Source organism: Silurus aristotelis (genome assembly GCF_946808225.1).
Source record: "Silurus aristotelis genome assembly, chromosome: 5".
Taxonomy (NCBI): Eukaryota; Metazoa; Chordata; class Actinopteri; order Siluriformes; family Siluridae; genus Silurus; species Silurus aristotelis.
The window spans coordinates 27438334-27460833 of NC_139578.1; the positions used below are offsets into that span (position 1 = coordinate 27438334).

At 38.4% G+C, this 22500-nt stretch overlaps 1 protein-coding gene across 4 annotated transcripts in view; it reads left to right on the forward strand.

Annotated features, from left to right (window-relative positions):
* The window catches only part of LOC310726750 (laminin subunit alpha-3), a 132362-nt gene that overhangs the window by 32444 nt on the left and 77418 nt on the right, over window positions 1-22500 (forward strand). For all 4 annotated transcript variants that reach the window (XM_083542555.1, XM_083542556.1, XM_083542557.1 and 1 more), the window contains exons 8-18: window positions 1930-2048; window positions 2152-2242; window positions 3526-3657; window positions 4835-4891; window positions 5054-5092; window positions 6977-7111; window positions 8095-8229; window positions 8326-8463; window positions 20861-20995; window positions 21079-21216; window positions 21602-21660. In XM_083542555.1, coding sequence (XP_083398681.1) covers window positions 1930-2048; window positions 2152-2242; window positions 3526-3657; window positions 4835-4891; window positions 5054-5092; window positions 6977-7111; window positions 8095-8229; window positions 8326-8463; window positions 20861-20995; window positions 21079-21216; window positions 21602-21660 — 1178 coding nt within the window. The remainder of the gene's footprint in view (window positions 1-1929; window positions 2049-2151; window positions 2243-3525; window positions 3658-4834; window positions 4892-5053; window positions 5093-6976; window positions 7112-8094; window positions 8230-8325; window positions 8464-20860; window positions 20996-21078; window positions 21217-21601; window positions 21661-22500) is intronic.

A 22500-nucleotide genomic window follows, 5' to 3' on the forward strand; every position in this document is an offset into this window, starting at 1 on the left:
TTTTTAACTTTTCTTTCTAAAACAAGAAAAAAAACGAATAAGCAGATGATACTCCGATTTATAGTGCAATACACTTCAATGCCTACTACAGATAATGTGCTTGTGCAATACAACCATGTGCTTGTAATGTCAGTGATATCAGTGATATCCATCTAATGAGCAATATGAAGCTGCTCCTTATTTTTCAAATGTTTTTTCAAACTGGGCTGCAGCTGATTGACGACTAAGGCAGGATATGATGTATGTGACAGTCAGTTCGATTACTTGTTAGTTTGGACTTGTTCAAGTTCATTAGCCTGAAAGTCTGCTCACAGAGGGAGGTATTGTTGGAATTTCAGTATTTGAAATGTTAAGTCAAAAATTTGGATCTACGTCAATGGCATTTTTTTCCCTTTTCTCCATCTTCCCACTATATTTCCAAAGGCATTGGGTCACTCATCTTTTCTGCTATATGTGATTCCTTTCCAAACTGTTACCGCAAAGCTGAACGCACTCAATATAAATCTGTGATCTCATTTCTACTGAACACCCTTGTGGCTGATGAACACAAATATCCACAAGCACACTCTAGTGGGGTAAAATCTATTGGAAAATCTTCCCAGAAGTATGGAGGGAATTATAAGGGCAAATTGGAACTAAATGTGGAATGCAATGCTCAGAAATCACATATCGTACTTATGACTAGGTGTCCCATTACTTTTGGAAATGGCCCACAGGTCCTACTTGAGGTATCTCTAGAACAGTGGTCCCCAACCCCCGGGCCGCCGGACCGTGGGTCAATTGTTACCGGGCCGCACAGAAAGAATACATAACTTACATTATTTCAGTTTTATTTATTATCTGAATTTGAACGGTGTTATATTTTGGAAAATTACCGCATTCTCTCCACCACATCTGTCTATGACTCACTCTTGATGCATGTCATGATGCCTTGGTCACATGTCTTACCTCCATCCACTACCTTCTTAAAGGGGCTCCGGCCGCTAACACATAATACATTACCGCTAAACATAAACCCCCAAGCAAGCAAAATGACCAAACAACAATACAGTGGATTTACGTTTTTTATTATTATATTTAGAAAATACCAGTTTTTATGGTTGTATCATTTTATTTAGTTGTATTTATCCACCACTCCTTAAAGACCGGTCTGTGAAAATATTGTCTGACATTAAACCGATCCGTGGCGCAAAAAAAGTTGTGGACCGCTGCTCTAGACGCTGCCTGTCATTATGAGGTAATAGATGTTGCCAGGTCAATAAAAAATGGCACTTAATAGGAGAGTGAAATTAATCTGTCAGATTGTCAAACTTCATTTATCCCCACCTCTTTTTTCTAAACAATGTACCTATCATAGTAATTCAATTCAATTATTTTGTCTAGAACTTATAAACAGCTTTCCAGAAATACAGTGATCACAAATATACGTTATACATGTATGAATTATTCCAAGTTTATCCCTAATGAAAATGATACACACTACTGTATATTGGACAAAAGTTTGCGTACACATAAGATTAGTATGTGCTGTTTTGACAATCCTATTTCACAATCAGTCTCCACTTGCTCTTATAATAAACCTCCAGATGTCTAGGAAAATATTCTGAAGTTATTATAAATGCAGGTGAAATCTAAATGTGAAATCGGATGTTCAAAAAAGCACATACCGATCTTATGGTCAGGTGTCTACAAACTTTTGTCTAATTAGTGTACAGTATGCATATAAATGATATGGCAGGAGATGAATCATGATATGATATGGCAGGAGATGAATCATGTCCTGCCCTCAGGTTAAAACCAGATCAGGTCAGAGATCCAGGATCCAGATGTGAAACGCTATCAATCATTATATATAGATATAATGGAATGATAAACACACATTATTTGAAATGATTATTTGAAATGATTTTTGGTTTTCTCCCTATGCAGCTTGCCAGTGCCATTCGCATGCCACAGATTGCTATTACGATGCCGAGGTGGAGCGTAGGAGAGCGAGTCTGAACATACACGGCAGGTACGACGGTGGAGGCGTGTGCACTAACTGCCAGGTAGGAATCCTGAACTCTGGAAAAGAAATCCAGTCGCACAAAGATCAAATCATACCCAAAGCATTTCAACTCTTGTTTAATCTCAAATATCGTGTGTGTTCAGCACAACACAGCCGGGGTGAACTGTGAAGTGTGTGCCGAAGGCTATTACAGGCCGTATGGCGTCCCCGTAGAGTCTCCTACAGGCTGCATACGTATGTATCACTGCATTTTGTATTATCAGCTAAAAGCGTACAACTTTGAATTCAACTTTATTACATTTAACTCATTTCAATGCTAAATTTCAGTTTATGCAAACTTTTTAATCTCGTTGAATCCCTTTAGTACGTTCCCTTCACTGTTGTAAGACAAAAAATTTAAAATAAAAAAAAAAATGAGAGAGAGAGAGATAGATAGAGACAGACAGACAGACAGACAGACAGACAGACAGACAGACAGACAGACAGACAGACAGACAGACAGACATTAACTATATGGACAAAAGTTTTTAAACAACAGCTATAAGATGTCTATGTACTATTCCATTCCACATTTAGTCCCCATTTGCTCTTATAATAAGCTCCACTCTTCAGGTAAGATGTTCCACTGGATTTATATGGAGATTTGTGCTCATTAAGCTACAAGTCTGAAAGTAAAGTCAGGTAGTGATGTAGGTGAGAAGGTGAGGAGGCCTGAGGTGCAGTCAGTGTTCACGTCCATCCCACAGATGTTCAACAGGGTTTAGAGCTCTATAGCAGGAGATCTTCCACTCAACCCATGTAAAGCAGATCTTCATGGACCTGCTTTGTGCACTGAAAAAAAAAGGTTTTTGTAGTTGTGTGCCTCCAATTTTGTGTTAACAGTTTGGGGAAAAGACGCATACTGTATGACATGGAAATAGGATATTTAGTATGTATGTGTAGATAGATAGATAGATAGATTGATAGATAGACAGACAGACAGACAGACAGACAGACAGACAGACAGACAGACAGACAGACAGACAGACAGAAATAATTGGACATTATTCGAAATTAGATTAGAAATAACCGGACAAACTTTACAATATCAATTGTGTACATCAAACATAACCAGTCTTTAGATATTTGAACTTAAAGGGGAAGGTTACATTCGATTTTCTCCAGTTGTATGATATTAAAAGGTTTGTATAGCTTGAGTGTTCTCTAGTGTTTAGCATTAGCATCAGCATTAGCATAAGTCAGAATTGCGGAGATATTTTGGAAAATCATGTGTCAAAATAACGTGATGATGAAACCAAAAATTTATGTTTTCTGGCTTTGGGATAAATTGTTCTGATTGTCCCGACCAATCTTCATTTCTTCAGTGAAACATGGTTGCTTTTAAAACCAACACCATGTTTCCAGTATCTGAATTTTGGTGAACTCCCATTTAATCGTGGTTGTACCATAGTCCTTCCATGTTTTTTTGATTTTCTTCATTGTAACCAAACCCTGATGATTGCGTGTGTTTAAGACAGTTTGCAGGTGTGACAGCAGGACTACAAGCGGCTGTGAAATGGGTTCAGGAAGATGCCTGTGCAAACCTCAACACAGCGGAGACCACTGCGATCACTGCGCCAGAGGCCACCACAGTTTCCCACAATGCACTCGTACGTCTTTTTTTCATGAAACTTTCTAATCACTGGTGCCAAGTGGCTGATTGCTAGATGTCCTGTGTCGATTAGGCCATCCAGGAAAGGAAACAGACCGAAAGCTCTGATTGCAGATGCACTAAATATAACTTTAAAGGAAATGCATCTGTTTAGGTGCCGAGTCGTGTTCTGTAGTTCGGCAGGAAGTTACAGAAGCAGCAGGAGCTGTTGCTGCGACCAGCTTTAATTATATTCACCTTAAATTCTCTATACTGGCTGTTTGATTATTACTGCTAAACTATTTCAATTAAATCATACACTTTTAATTGAACTGATGTCTCCAGCTACATAAAAGCTCACTGGTGAAAAAGGTTCTGGGTTACGATTTAAAGCTTTTAATGGATTATCTAAAGTAAAATAAATAAAAGGAAAAGGAAGTAGAGCTCAATACTACTACATTTGTGTTACTAGTTAGTAAAATATACAGTACATCAAACAGTACTCTTTAAGTCAACAACATCAACAATTACTCTTTAAGATGAATAAATAGTGTAACTGTTAATGAACACTAACAGTTAAATAAATAAATCTTCAATTAAAGCTAAAAAAAACCGATTTAGGTAATAATATATTATTATAATAAATATAATAGTCATTATTTTTATTTGTATTTTTATTATTAGAAGTAGTTTTGTTATTATATTTATTAGATAGATTAAAGTAAAGTAAATAGGCTAGTTTTAGGCAATTTATAACAATTCTAAACAATTAATAGAAATTATATAATAATAATAATAATAAAATGAATATTATTAATATTAGTAGTAGTAGAAGTGGTAGTATGATGATTATTATTTATATTAACAATAATAATTATAATATTCATTAAAATTTTTATTATTTTCTTTTCTTCTTATCGTTCTTCTGAATAAATATATTTCTTATATTAATTATTTATTTAAATTGTACTCCTTTTTTTCTCCTTATTTACTTTCTTCTTCTTTTTCTTCTACTTAGAATATTAATATTCTTATTTATTTGTATCATTCTTCTTTCTCCTTGTTTTTTCTTCTTATCTTTATTATCTTGTGAAGCTTGGAAATGTTTCTTGACTTTCAATGATTCCTCTTTTTCTTCACTCGTGCTGCTAAAAGACTCATGTAATTAAACAAGAATCCTTTCTGCATTCTTTCAGCATATGCAGATCACCTGATTAAGACTACCACTCCTCCTCCGACTGGCAATGTTGTTGGTAAGCATCAAGACACACAGTATATTTGCGTTTACTCTACAGTGAAATAGATACATGGGGAGATGAAAAGCTTCAAAAGTTAATATTTTGTTGGTTAAAAAATTTTGTTGTCAATAGAAACGTGTGTACTGTTATTATAAATAAGATCTCTCGTTCTCTCAGATTGTCCTGTGGGGTTTTTTGGCGCTCCCAACTGTCAACGTGAGTGTGCACAATGTATTACTGATCACTTAAAACACTTTCTAAGAATCCCATACTCCAAAAAGTATTATAACCGTGTTTATCTACTACAGAGCCTGTAAACACTTTGGAAACTTCTAGTCTTATATGGTTTTTAAAACACGCATGTTTCTTTTTTATTATATGCAACAAACTAGGAAATGGCTGGAGGAAGGTTCATAGACAGAATTTGACATTTTTGTCTCTTAAAGATGAAGTTATGTGAGATGAAGAACAGGAAAGAAGATGTGATCATACTACCTCAGGGTTGGAAACTTATTTTGGTTGAAAGAAAACCAACATGGCAACCTTTCCATTCTTGAACACCATGCCGTTTTGACTGGAGCGGAGCTCATTGGAAAGGACCTCACCATACAACAAGACAATGAGCCGAAGCGAACGTCTGAGCTCTGTAAGCTTTATTTAGAGAACACTCGTCTGAAGTGTTATCTATCATGGTCTGCCCAGTCACTGCACCTAAACTGCTCTGGGATTGAACTGAACCACAAAGTCAGAAAGAAATATCTTTTTACAGGAAAATGTTTGGAGTTGAATGTTTGGAGAAACGAGCCGTCCGCGTGCCAAGAGTGTATAGAGCTGTGTATTCATGCCTTCTGAAGGATTTTTCAATGAAAATGGAATATAGCTGTTGATTGTTTCATTGAACCAACATCTGAACATTTTTTTTTTTTTTTACGTATCCATGTAAAGTAATTTTTCTCTCAAAAAACGTGACCCGGTGATCATATTTCATTTTAGACAGGAATTAAAGTTAAGTATAATATATGATGTTGAAGTGCTACTTAAAATGCTCAGTGCTTAAAAAAGTCTATTTTATGCACTTCATGTATAGTTACAAAGTGCAATAGATTAGCATAGCATTTCATTTATTTTACCTTTCACCCCCTTTCTTTATTATCGCTTTTTATTTGCATTGTTGCCATCAAGCGGACCCCCGAACAGTTAAGATTAAGCGCCTCTTAAATGTAGAGTTGGGTTAAGAGCCTTGCTGAAGGGCCCACCACTGGCAGCTTGGTGGTGCTGGGATTTAACCTACATTTACATTTACGGCATTTGGCAGACGCTCTTACAATTATCTCGACTGAGAAGTTGAGGGTTAGGGGTCTTGCTCAAGCTGCGGCAGCTCAGTGGTGGTGGGATTTGAACTCACGACCTTCTGATCATTAGTCCTACATTTTAACCACTACTTGTGTTTTATTAGTGTTTATTATAATTTACAATAAACACTTGTACTTTCTCTTGGTTAAACTTTAGGGTTAATTTCAAATTGTTTCGGTTTAATGAAACTGCTTTGCTGTTAGTTCATTCACACTAATTCCCTCATCAGGTCGGCTTTTTGCTCTGCTCTGCTGCCAAAACGAGCAGCTTTGGTCATTCTCGGAAATTCTCATTCGGTCCAAAGTCCAAGCCCTTTTTTTTTTCCGTTATCCATTGTTTTGGTCAGCAACTGCGCATGTTTTGCAGGGAAAGTTGGAGGCATCTTGGCTCATGTTCTGCCCATTATACTTCACTCACTCTGCCAAGGTTACTTCCTGTGTAGTGCCCTGAAACAAAACCTATTGTATAAACACTACTTTACTGCCATTAAATTGAACTGAAAGTGCAGGAGGGCAGCTGTTACTCTCTGACCAATCTAGATGCTGCATCATGTGGTCTTAAACCATTCAAATATTCATGTAATTTGAATCCCAGAGTTGGTGAAAGTCTCCGTTTAACATTTCTATAGAGCAGTGAGGTCACGTATGAGAATGAAATACGATTAGAAGATTGACACTGATGATGATGGTGTTTATTAAGAAGCTGTGCTGAAGAGAGAATAACCCTGGTCTTGTTTATCTTTTGCAGTATGTCTGTGTGATCGAGTAGGTACACTTCCAGAGATATGCAGTGAGTCTGGAAGATGTTTATGCCGCCATGACGTTACAGGACAGAGATGCGACCGCTGTCGCCTGGGCCATCACTCCTTTCCTTACTGCTACTGTGAGCTTTCAGACTTAATAGACACGAGCCACCGGCATACAGTTTTTAATCAATATGAAAAATCACTATGATAAAAACAGACTTTATAATAAAAAGACATTTTCTCCAGTTTAGAGACTTGTACAAGCTGCTAATTATAATATACACCGTACCCTATACTGCCCCTCTCTACTCTATCCTTCTGTGTACTACCCCATCTTATACTACTCTCACCTACCCTATCCGTCTGTGTACTGCCCTATCCTATAAGACTCTCCTCCACCCTATCCTTCTTTGTACTTCCCTATTATATACTACTCTCCCCTACCCAATATTTACAGCCCTACCTTATCCAATACTATCTTAGCCTTCTCGACCCCATTTATACCACCCCAGCCTACTCTTCTTTATCCCATACCACCCCACGCAAATGGATTGTTTTAATTCACTTACCCACAAGTTACAACAGACCCTATTCTTCCCTTATACTCTACACTTTCATACCCATTCATACCCTATTCTACCCTTATACTCTACACTTTCATACCCATCCATACCCTATTCTACCCTTATACTCTACGCTATCATACCTCTCCATACCCTATTCTGCCCTTATAATCTACACTTTCATACCCATCCATACCCTATTCTACCCTTAAACTCTACACTTTCATACCCATCCATACCCTATTCTACCCTTATACTCTACGCTATCATACCTCTTCATACCCTATTCTGCCCTTATAATCTACACTTTCATACCCATCCATACCCTATTCTACCCTTATACTCTACGCTATCATACCTCTCCATACCCTATTCTGCCCTTATAATCTACACTTTCATACCCATCCATACCCTATTCTACCCTTATACTCTACACTATCATACCCATCCATCAATAGCTATTTAAGTACAAATAAATAAAATAACCAATCTAAAATTGTAAAATTAAGGTAATAAACCAGATTAAATTGCTCACTCAAACTCATTTTTTTCCTCAGCATGCCTATGCGACGGGCCTGGGGTGGCCGATGGATCATGTGATCCTTCAGGTCAGTGTCGCTGTCAACCCAACTACACCGGCCTGCAGTGTGAACAGTGTACCCTGGGATACCACTCTTACCCAGCATGCTCTCGTATGTGTGCTTTGTTTTGTTTCATATCAAATATAACAACATTTGCATTGTCTTTTTTCTTTTTCGATTTACGGAAATCTTTTTTTTTTTCCCCAGCATGCCATTGTTCTCGAGAAGGTTCTCTTGATGGGTCATGTGACCCAAACACGGGTCAGTGCGTGTGTAATCCTGGTGTGACGGGACATCGGTGTGACAGCTGCGTACAACCCGACCAGATTTTTCCTGATTGCTTCGGTGATTACAGAATTCCTTTATCACATGCTTGTCTTGTTGCCACATGCATCACGTGTCCTATTCTCGTAATAATCTTAGCGTTGTGCTGATGGACAGAGCGTGAGTCTGGGTTGAAGTGTTTTTGCTTTACTTCCTGTGTAGTGCCCTAAAACAAAACTGTCATACCCATCCATACCCTATTCTACCCTTATACTCCACACTGTCATACCCATCCATACCCTATTCTACCCTTATACACTACACTACCATACCCATCCATACCCTATTCTACCCTTATACTCCACACTGTCATACCCATCCATACCCTATTCTACCCTTATACTCTACACTATCATACCCATTCATACCCTATTCTACCCTTATACTATACACTATCATACCCATCTATACCCAATTCTACCCTTATACTCCACACTGTCATACCCATCCATACCCTATTCTACCCTCATACTCTACACTATCATACCCATTCATACCCTATTCTACCCTTATACTATACACTATCATACCCATCCATACCCTATTCTACCCTTATACTCCACACTGTCATACCCATCCATACCCTATTTTACCCTTATACACTACACTACCATACCCATCCATACCCTATTCTACCCTTATACTCCACACTGCCATACCCATCCATACCCTATTCTACCCTTATACTCTACACTATCATACCCATTCATACCCTATTCTACCCTTATACTATACACTATCATACCCATCTATACCCAATTCTACCCTTATACTCCACACTGTCATACCCATCCATACCCTATTCTACCCTTATACTCTACACTATCATACCCATTCATACCCTATTCTACCCTTATACTATACACTATCATACCCATCCATACCCTATTCTACCCTTATACTCCACACTGTCATACCCATCCATTCCCTATTTTACCCTTATACACTACACTACCATACCCATCCATACCCTATTCTACCCTTATACTCCACACTGCCATACCCATCCATACCCTATTCTACCCTTATACTCTACACTATCATACCCATTCATACCCTATTCTACCCTTATACTATACACTATCATACCCATCTATACCCAATTCTACCCTTATACTCTACACTATCATACCCATCCATACCCTATTCTACCCTTATAATCTACACTATCATACCCGTCCATACCCTATTCTACCCTCATACTCTACACTATCATACCCGTCCATACCCTATTCTACCCTCATACTCTACACTATCATACCCATCCATACCCTATTCTACCCTTATACGCTACACTTTCATACCCATCCATACCCTATTCGACCCTTATAATCTACACTATCATACCCATCCATACCCTATTCTTCCCTTATACTCTACACTATTATACCCATCCATACCCTATTCTACCCTTATACTCTACACTATCATACCCATCCATACCCTATTCTACCCTTATAATCTACACTATCTTACCCATCCATACCCTATTCTACCCTCATACTCTACACTATCATACCCATCCATACCCTATTCTACCCTCATACTCTACACTATCATACCCATCCATACCCTATTCTACCCTTATACTCTACACTATCAAACCCATCCATACCCTATTCGACCCTTATAATCTACACTATCATACCCATCCTTACCCTATTCTACCCTTATACTCTACGCTATCATACCCATCCATACCCTATTCTACCCTTATAATCTACACTATCATACCTGTCTATACCCTATTCTACCCTCATACTCTACACTATCATACCCATCCATACCCTGTTCTACCCTTATACCCTACACTATCATACCCATCCATACCCTATTCTATCTTTATAGTCTACACTTTCATACCCATCCATTCCCTATTCTATCTTTATAGTGTACACTATCATACCTATCCATACCCTATTTTATCTTTATAGTCTACACTGTCATACCCATCCATACCCTATTCTACCCTTATTCTCTACACTATCATACCCATCCATACCCTATCCTACCCTTATACTCTACACTATCATACCCATCCATACCCTATTCTATCTTTATAATCTACACTATCATACCCATCCATACCCTATTCTACCCTTATACTCTACACTATCATACCCATCCATACCCTATTTTACCCTTATACTCTACACTATTATACCCATCCATACCCTATTTTACCCTTATACTCTACACTATCATACCCATCCATACCCTATTCTACCCTTATACTCTACACTATCATACCCATCCATACCCTATTCTACCCTTATAATCTACACTATTATACCCATCCATACCCTATTCTACCCTTATACTCTACACTATCATACCTGTCCATACCCTATTCTACCCTTATACTCTACACTATCATACTCGTCCATACCCTATTCTACCCTTCTAATCTACACTTTCATACCCGTCCATACCCTATTCTACCCTCATACTCTACACTATCATACCCGTCCATACCCTATTCTACCCTCATACTCTACACTATCATACCCATCCATACCCTATTCGACCCTTATACTCTACACTTTCATACCCATCCATACCCTATTCGACCCTTATACTCTACACTATCATACCCATCCATACCCTATTCTTCCCTTATACTCTACACTATCATACCCATCCATACCCTATTCTACCCTTATACTCTACACTATCATACCCATCCATACCCTATTCTACCCTTATACTCTACACTATCATACCCATCCATACCCTATTCTACCCTTATACTCTACACTATCATACCCATCCATACCCTGTTCGACCCTTATAATCTACACTATCATACCCATCCATACCCTATTCTTCCCTTATACTCTACACTTTCATACCCATTCATACCCTATTCTACCCTTATACTCTACACTATCATACCCATCCATACCCTATTCTACCCTTATAATCTACACTTTTATACCCATCCATACCCTATTCTACCCTTATAATCTACACTTTTATACCCATTCATACCCTATTCTACCCTTATACTCTACACTATTATACCCATCCATACCCTGTTCTACCCTTATACTCTACACTATCATACCCATCCATACCCTATTCTATCTTTATAGTCTACACTGTCATACCCATCCATACCCTATTCTATCTTTATAGTTTACACTATCATACCCATCCATACCCTATTCTATCTTTATAGTCTACACTGTCATACCCATCCATACCCTATTCTACCCTTATTCTCTACACTATCATACCCATCCATACCCTATTCTACCATTATACTCTACACTATCATACCCATCCATAACCTATTCTACCCTTATAATCTACACTATCATACCCGTCCATACCCTATTCTACCCTCATACTCTACACTATCATACCCATCCATACCCTATTGTACCCTCATACTCTACACTATCATACCCATCCATACCCTATTCTACCCTCATAATCTACACTATCATACCCATCCATACCCTATTCTACCCTTATACTCTACACTTTCATACCCATCCATACCCTATTCTACCCTTATACTCCACACTATCATACCCATCCATACCCTATTCTACCCTTATACTCTACACTATCATACCCATCCATACCCTATTCTACCCTTATAATCTACACTATCATACCCGTCCATACCCTATTCTACCCTCATACTCTACACTATCATACCCGTCCATACCCTATTCTACCCTCATACTCTACACTATCATACCCATCCATACCCTATTCTACCCTTATACTCTACACTTTCATACCCATCCATACCCTATTCGACCCTTATAATCTACACTATCATACCCATCCATACCCTATTCTTCCCTTATACTCTACACTATTATACCCATCCATACCCTATTCTACCCTTATACTCTACACTATCATACCCATCCATACCCTATTCTACCCTTATAATCTACACTATCTTACCCATCCATACCCTATTCTACCCTCATACTCTACACTATCATACCCATCCATACCCTATTCTACCCTCATACTCTACACTATCATACCCATCCTTACCCTATTCTACCCTTATACTCTACACTATCATACCCATCCATACCCTATTCTACCCTTATAATCTACACTATCATACCCATCCTTACCCTATTCTACCCTTATACTCTACACTATCATACCCATCCATACCCTATTCTACCCTCATACTCTACACTATCATACCCATCCATACCCTGTTCTACCCTTATACTCTACACTATCATACCCATCCATACCCTATTCTATCTTTATAGTGTACACTATCATACCCATCCATACCCTATTTTATCTTTATAGTCTACACTGTCATACCCATCTATACCCTATTCTACGCTTATTCTCTACACTATCATACCCATCCATACCCTATCCTACCCTTATACTCTACACTATCATACCCATCCATACCCTATTCTATCTTTATAGTCTACACTATCATACCCATCCATACCCTATTCTACCCTTATACTCTACACTATCATACCCATCCATACCCTATTTTACCCTTATACTCTACACTATTATACCCATCCATACCCTATTTTACCCTTATACTCTACACTATCATACCCATCCATACCCTATTCTACCCTTATACTCTACACTATCATACCCATCCATACCCTATTCTCCCCTTATAATCTACACTATTATACCCATCCATACCCTATTCTACCCTTATACTCTACACTATCATACCCGTCCATAACCTATTCTACCCTTATACTCTACAATATCATACCTGTCCATACCCTATTCTACCCTTATACTCTACACTATCATACCCGTCCATACCCTATTCTACCCTTCTTATCTACACTTTCATACCCGTCCATACCCTATTCTACCCTCATACTCTACACTATCATACCCGTCCATACCCTATTCTACCCTCATACTCTACACTATCTTACCCATCCATACCCTATTCGACCCTTATACTCTACACTTTCATACCCATCCATACCCTATTCGGCCCTTATAATCTACACTATCATACCCATCCATACCCTATTCTTCCCTTATACTCTACACTATCATACCCATCCATACCCTATTCTACCCTTATACTCTACACTATCATACCCATCCATACCCTATTCTACCCTTATAATCTACACTATTATACCCATCCATACCCTATTCTACCCTTATAATCTTCACTATTATACCCATCCATACCCTATTCTACCCTCATACTCTACACTATCATACCCATCCATACCCTATTCTACCCTCATACTCTACACTATCATACCCATCCATACCCTATTCCACCCTCATACGCTACACTATCATACCCATCCATACCCTATTCTACCCTTATACTCTACACTATCATACCCATCCATACCCTGTTCGACCCTTATAATCTACACTATCATACCCATCCATACCCTATTCTTCCCTTATACTCTACACTGTCATACCCATTCATACCCTATTCTACCCTTATACTCTACACTATCATACCCATCCATACCCTATTCTACCCTTATAATCTACACTTTTATACCCACTCATACACTATTCTACCCTTATACTCTACACTATCATACCCATCCATACCCTGTTCTACCCTTATACTCTACACTATCATACCCATCCATACCCTTTTCTACCATTATACTCTACACTATCATACCCATCCATACCCTATTCTATCTTTATAGTCTACACTATCATACCCATCCATACCCTATTCTATCTTTATAGTCTACACTGTCATACCCATCAATACCCTATTCTACCCTTATTCTCTACACTATCATACCCATCCATACCCTATTCTACCATTATACTCTACACTATCATACCCATCCATACCCTATTCTATCTTTATAGTCTACACTGTCATACCCATCCATACCCTATTCTACCCTTATAATCTACACTATTATACCCATCCATACCCTGTTCTACCCTTATACTCTACACTATCATACCCTTCCATAACCTTTTCTACCCTTATTCTCTACACTATCATACCCATCCATACCCTATTCTATCTTTATAGTCTACACTATCATACCCATCCATACCCTATTCTACCCTTATACTCTACACTATCATACCCATCCATACCCTATTTTACCCTTATACTCTACACTATTATACCCATCCATACCCTATTTTACCCTTATACTCTACACTATCATACCCATCCATACCCTATTCTACCCTTATACTCTACACTATCATACCCATCCATACCCTATTCTCCCCTTATAATCTACACTATTATACCCATCCATACCCTATTCTACCCTTATAATCTACACTATCATACCTGTCTATACCCTATTCTACCCTCATACTCTACACTATCATACCCGTCCATACCCTGTTCTACCCTTATACTCTACACTATCATACCCATCCATACCCTATTCGACCCTTATACTCTACACTTTCATACCCATCCATACCCTATTCGACCCTTATAATCTACACTATCATACCCATCCATACCCTATTCTTCCCTTATACTCTACACTATCATACCCATCCATACCCTATTCTACCCTTATACTCTACACTATCATACCCATCCATACCCTATTCTACCCTTATAATCTACACTATTATACCCATCCATACCCTATTCTACCCTTATAATCTTCACTATTATACCCATCCATACCCTATTCTACCCTCATACTCTACACTATCATACCCATCCATACCCTATTCTACCCTCATACTCTACACTATCATACCCATCCATACCCTATTCCACCCTTATACTCTACACTATCATACCCATCCATACCCTATTCTACCCTTATTCTCTACACTATCATACCCATCCATACCCTATTCTACCATTATACTCTACACTATCATACCCATCCATACCCTATTCTATCTTTATAGTCTACACTGTCATACCCATCCATACCCTATTCTACCCTTATAATCTACACTATTATACCCATCCATACCCTATTCTACCCTTATACTCTACACTATCATACCCGTCCATAACCTATTCTACCCTTATACTCTACACTATCATACCTGTCCATACCCTATTCTACCCTTATACTCTACACTATCATACCCGTCCATACCCTATTCTACCCTTCTAATCTACACTTTCATACCCGTCCATACCTTATTCTACCCTCATACTCTACACTATCATACCCTTCCATACCCTATTCTACCCTCATACTCTTCACTATCATACCCATCCATACCCTATTCGACCCTTATACTCTACACTTTCATACCCATCCATACCCTATTCGACCCTTATAATCTACACTATCATACCCATCCATACCCTATTCTTCCCTTATACTCTACACTATTATACCCATCCATACCCTATTCTACCCTTATACTCTACACTATCATACCCATCCATACCCTATTCTACCCTTATAATCTACACTATTATACCCATCCATACCCTATTCTACCCTTATAATCTTCACTATTATACCCATCCATACCCTATTCTACCCTTATACTCTACACTATCATACCCATCCATACCCTATTCTACCCTTATACTCTACACTATCATACCCATCCATACCCTATTCTACCCTTATAATCTACACTATCTTACCCATCCATACCCTATTCTACCCTTATACTCTACACTATCATTCCCATCCATACCCTGTTCTACCCTCATACTCTACACTATCATACCCATCCATACCCTATTCTACCCTCATACTCTACACTATCATACCCATCCATACCCTATTCCACCCTCATACTCTACACTATCATACCCATCCATACCCTATTCTACCCTTATACTCTACACTTTCATACCCATCCATACACTATTCTACCCTTATAATCTACACTATCATACCCATCCATACCCTATTCTACCCTTATACTCTACACTATCATACCCATCCATACCCTATTCTCCCCTTATAATCTACACTATTATACCCATCCATACCCTATTCTACCCTTATACTCTACACTATCATACCCGTCCATAACCTATTCTACCCTTATACTCTACAATATCATACCTGTCCATACCCTATTCTACCCTTATACTCTACACTATCATACCCGTCCATACCCTATTCTACCCTTCTTATCTACACTTTCATACCCGTCCATACCCTATTCTACCCTCATACTCTACACTATCATACCCGTCCATACCCTATTCTACCCTCATACTCTACACTATCTTACCCATCCATACCCTATTCGACCCTTATACTCTACACTTTCATACCCATCCATACCCTATTCGGCCCTTATAATCTACACTATCATACCCATCCATACCCTATTCTTCCCTTATACTCTACACTATCATACCCATCCATACCCTATTCTACCCTTATACTCTACACTATCATACCCATCCATACCCTATTCTACCCTTATAATCTACACTATTATACCCATCCATACCCTATTCTACCCTTATAATCTTCACTATTATACCCATCCATACCCTATTCTACCCTCATACTCTACACTATCATACCCATCCATACCCTATTCTACCCTCATACTCTACACTATCATACCCATCCATACCCTATTCCACCCTCATACGCTACACTATCATACCCATCCATACCCTATTCTACCCTTATACTCTACACTATCATACCCATCCATACCCTGTTCGACCCTTATAATCTACACTATCATACCCATCCATACCCTATTCTTCCCTTATACTCTACACTGTCATACCCATTCATACCCTATTCTACCCTTATACTCTACACTATCATACCCATCCATACCCTATTCTACCCTTATAATCTACACTTTTATACCCACTCATACACTATTCTACCCTTATACTCTACACTATCATACCCATCCATACCCTGTTCTACCCTTATACTCTACACTATCATACCCATCCATACCCTTTTCTACCATTATACTCTACACTATCATACCCATCCATACCCTATTCTATCTTTATAGTCTACACTATCATACCCATCCATACCCTATTCTATCTTTATAGTCTACACTGTCATACCCATCAATACCCTATTCTACCCTTATTCTCTACACTATCATACCCATCCATACCCTATTCTACCATTATACTCTACACTATCATACCCATCCATACCCTATTCTATCTTTATAGTCTACACTGTCATACCCATCCATACCCTATTCTACCCTTATAATCTACACTATTATACCCATCCATACCCTGTTCTACCCTTATACTCTACACTATCATACCCTTCCATAACCTTTTCTACCCTTATTCTCTACACTATCATACCCATCCATACCCTATTCTATCTTTATAGTCTACACTATCATACCCATCCATACCCTATTCTACCCTTATACTCTACACTATCATACCCATCCATACCCTATTTTACCCTTATACTCTACACTATTATACCCATCCATACCCTATTTTACCCTTATACTCTACACTATCATACCCATCCATACCCTATTCTACCCTTATACTCTACACTATCATACCCATCCATACCCTATTCTCCCCTTATAATCTACACTATTATACCCATCCATACCCTATTCTACCCTTATAATCTACACTATCATACCTGTCTATACCCTATTCTACCCTCATACTCTACACTATCATACCCGTCCATACCCTGTTCTACCCTTATACTCTACACTATCATACCCATCCATACCCTATTCGACCCTTATACTCTACACTTTCATACCCATCCATACCCTATTCGACCCTTATAATCTACACTATCATACCCATCCATACCCTATTCTTCCCTTATACTCTACACTATCATACCCATCCATACCCTATTCTACCCTTATACTCTACACTATCATACCCATCCATACCCTATTCTACCCTTATAATCTACACTATTATACCCATCCATACCCTATTCTACCCTTATAATCTTCACTATTATACCCATCCATACCCTATTCTACCCTCATACTCTACACTATCATACCCATCCATACCCTATTCTACCCTCATACTCTACACTATCATACCCATCCATACCCTATTCCACCCTTATACTCTACACTATCATACCCATCCATACCCTATTCTACCCTTATTCTCTACACTATCATACCCATCCATACCCTATTCTACCATTATACTCTACACTATCATACCCATCCATACCCTATTCTATCTTTATAGTCTACACTGTCATACCCATCCATACCCTATTCTACCCTTATAATCTACACTATTATACCCATCCATACCCTATTCTACCCTTATACTCTACACTATCATACCCGTCCATAACCTATTCTACCCTTATACTCTACACTATCATACCTGTCCATACCCTATTCTACCCTTATACTCTACACTATCATACCCGTCCATACCCTATTCTACCCTTCTAATCTACACTTTCATACCCGTCCATACCTTATTCTACCCTCATACTCTACACTATCATACCCTTCCATACCCTATTCTACCCTCATACTCTTCACTATCATACCCATCCATACCCTATTCGACCCTTATACTCTACACTTTCATACCCATCCATACCCTATTCGACCCTTATAATCTACACTATCATACCCATCCATACCCTATTCTTCCCTTATACTCTACACTATTATACCCATCCATACCCTATTCTACCCTTATACTCTACACTATCATACCCATCCATACCCTATTCTACCCTTATAATCTACACTATTATACCCATCCATACCCTATTCTACCCTTATAATCTTCACTATTATACCCATCCATACCCTATTCTACCCTTATACTCTACACTATCATACCCATCCATACCCTATTCTACCCTTATACTCTACACTATCATACCCATCCATACCCTATTCTACCCTTATAATCTACACTATCTTACCCATCCATACCCTATTCTACCCTTATACTCTACACTATCATTCCCATCCATACCCTGTTCTACCCTCATACTCTACACTATCATACCCATCCATACCCTATTCTACCCTCATACTCTACACTATCATACCCATCCATACCCTATTCCACCCTCATACTCTACACTATCATACCCATCCATACCCTATTCTACCCTTATACTCTACACTTTCATACCCATCCATACACTATTCTACCCTTATAATCTACACTATCATACCCATCCATACCCTATTCTTTCCTTATACTTTACACTATCATACCCATCCATACCCTATTCTACCCTTATACTCTACACTATCATACCCATCCATACCCTATTCTACCCTTTTACTCTACACTATCATACCCATCCATACCCTGTTCGACCCTTATAATCCACACTATCATACCCATCCATACCCTATTCTTCCCTTATACTCTACACTGTCATACCCATTCATACCCTATTCTACCCTTATACTCTACACTATCATACCCATCCATACCCTATTCTACCCTTATAATCTACACTTTTATACCCATTCATACCCTATTCTACCCTTATACTCTACACTATCATACCCATCCATACCCTGTTCTACCCTTATACTCTACACTATCATACCCATCCATACCCTATTCTATCTTTATAGTCTACACTGTCATACCCATCCATACCCTATTCTATCTTTATAGTCTACACTATCATACCCATCCATACCCTATTCTATCTTTATAATCTACACTGTCATACCCATCCATACCCTATTCTACCCTTATTCTCTACACTATCATACCCATCCATACCCTATTCTACAATTATACTCTACACTATCATACCCATCCAAACCCTATTCTATCTTTATAGTCTACACTGTCATACCCATCCATACCCTATTCTACCCTTATACTCTACACTATCATACCCATCCATACCCTTTTCTACCCTTATACTCTACACTATCATACCCATCCATACCCTATTCTATTTTTATAGTCTACACTGTCATACCCATCAATACCCTATTCTACCCTAATACTCTACACTATCATACCCATCCATACCCTATTCTACCCTTATAATCTACACTATCTTACCCATCCATACCATATTCTACCCTTATACTCTACACTATCATACCCATCCATAACCTGTTCTACCCTCATACTCTACACTATCATACCCATCCATACCCTATTCTATTTTTATAGTCTACACTGTCATACCCATCAATACCCTATTCTACCCTTATACTCTACACTATCATACCCATCCATACCCTATTCTATCTTTATAGTCTACACTGTCATACCCATCAATACCCTATTCTACCCTTATACTCTACACTATCATACGCATCCATACCCTATTCTACCCTTACCCTTTCTTAGCCTACCATAACATGAAAAACTAATTTTATATATACTATATAAAATAAATCGAAGACATCAATAGTTATTCAAGTATAAATAAATAAAATCTGAAATTGTACAATTTATGAAGATAATCCAGATTCAATTACTTACTCTACCTCTTTTTTTCCTCAGCATGCCTATGCGACAGGCCTGGGGTGGCCGATGGATCATGTGATCCTTCAGGTCAGTGTCGCTGTCAACCCAACTACACCGGCCTGCAGTGTGAACAGTGTACCCTGGGATACCACTCTTACCCAGCATGCTCTCGTATGTGTGCTCTCTTTAGTTTCATATCAAATCAACATGTCTTTTTTCTTTTTTTACGATTAAAGAAAATATTTTTTTCCCAGCATGCTATTGTTCCCGAGAAGGCTCTCTTGATGGGTCATGTGACCCAAACACGGGTCAGTGCGTGTGTAATCCTGGTGTGACGGGACATCGGTGTGACAGCTGCGTACAACCTGAACAGATTTTTCCTGATTGCTTCGGTGATTACAGAATTCCTTTATCACATGCTTGTCTTGTTGCCACATGCATCACGTGTCCTATTCTAGTAATAATCTTAGCGTTGTGCTGATGGACAGAGCGTGAGTCTGGGTTGAAGTGTCTTCGCTTCATGACAGCTCCGTGTCCACACCTTTAGCAGAATGCAGCATTACAGAGTAAACACTGTAGTGTGTGCTGCCAAAACTAATGTGCAAATGGAGTGTGTACTTTTAATCTTTTCTACTGTCAAATTCTGTGATTGAAAAGTGTGTGTGTGTGTGTGTGTGTGTGTGTGTGTGTGTGTGTGTGTGTGTGTATTTGTGTTTTGTGTGTGTATATAACACACATATCATAAATATATGTGTGTGTATGATGACTTTTTTTCAGACCTTGACAGCTCCTGCAATCCAGCAGGGTCAGATGATGACACTAAGGATCCATTAACGGTATGTGACTCAGACTCGGCTGATCTGAACATTTTGACTGGTTCAGAGTTTTGTCTTATAAGAGATGGAATGAGAAAAGTTTAGAGTCTTGTACAGGATTTTCCTTTTCTTTCCATGCCTTTCCTTTCCTTTCCTTTCCTTTCCTTTCCTTTCCTTTCCTTTCCTTTCCTTTCCTTTCCTTTCCTTTTCTTCCCTTGCCTTGCCTTGCTTTGCTTTTCATTGCTTTCCTTTCCCTTCCTTTCCTTTCCTTTTCTTTCCTTTTCTTTCCTTAATTTTTCCTTTATCTTTCGTTTCCTTTTCTTTCCTTTTCTTTCCTTTCCTTTCTTTTACTTTAAGTTTCTTTCCTTTTCTTTTCTTTCCTTTCCTTAATTTTTCATTCCTTTCCTTTTCTTTCTTTTCCTTTCCTTTCCTTTCCTTTCCTTTCCTTTCCTTTCCTTTCCTTTCCTTTCCTTTCCTTTTCATTCATTTCCTTTCCTTAATTTTTCCTTTAAGTTTCTTTCCTTTCCTATCCTATCCTATCCTATCCTATCCTATCCTATCCTATCCTATCCTATCCTATCCTATCCTATCTTTTCCTTTCCTTTCCTTGCCTTTCCTTTCCTTGCCTTGCTTTTCCCTTTCATTGCTTTCCTTTCCTTAATCTTTTGTTTCCTTCTGGTTCCTTTCCTTTCCTTTCATTTTCAATCCTTTCCTTTCCTTAATTTTTCCTTTAACTTTATTTCCTTTAACTTTCTTTCATTTCCCTTCCCTTCCGTTCCTTTCCTTTCCTTTCCTTTCCTTTCCTTTCCTTTCCTTTCCTTTCCTTTCCTTTCCTTTCCTTTCCTTTCCTTTTGCTTTCCA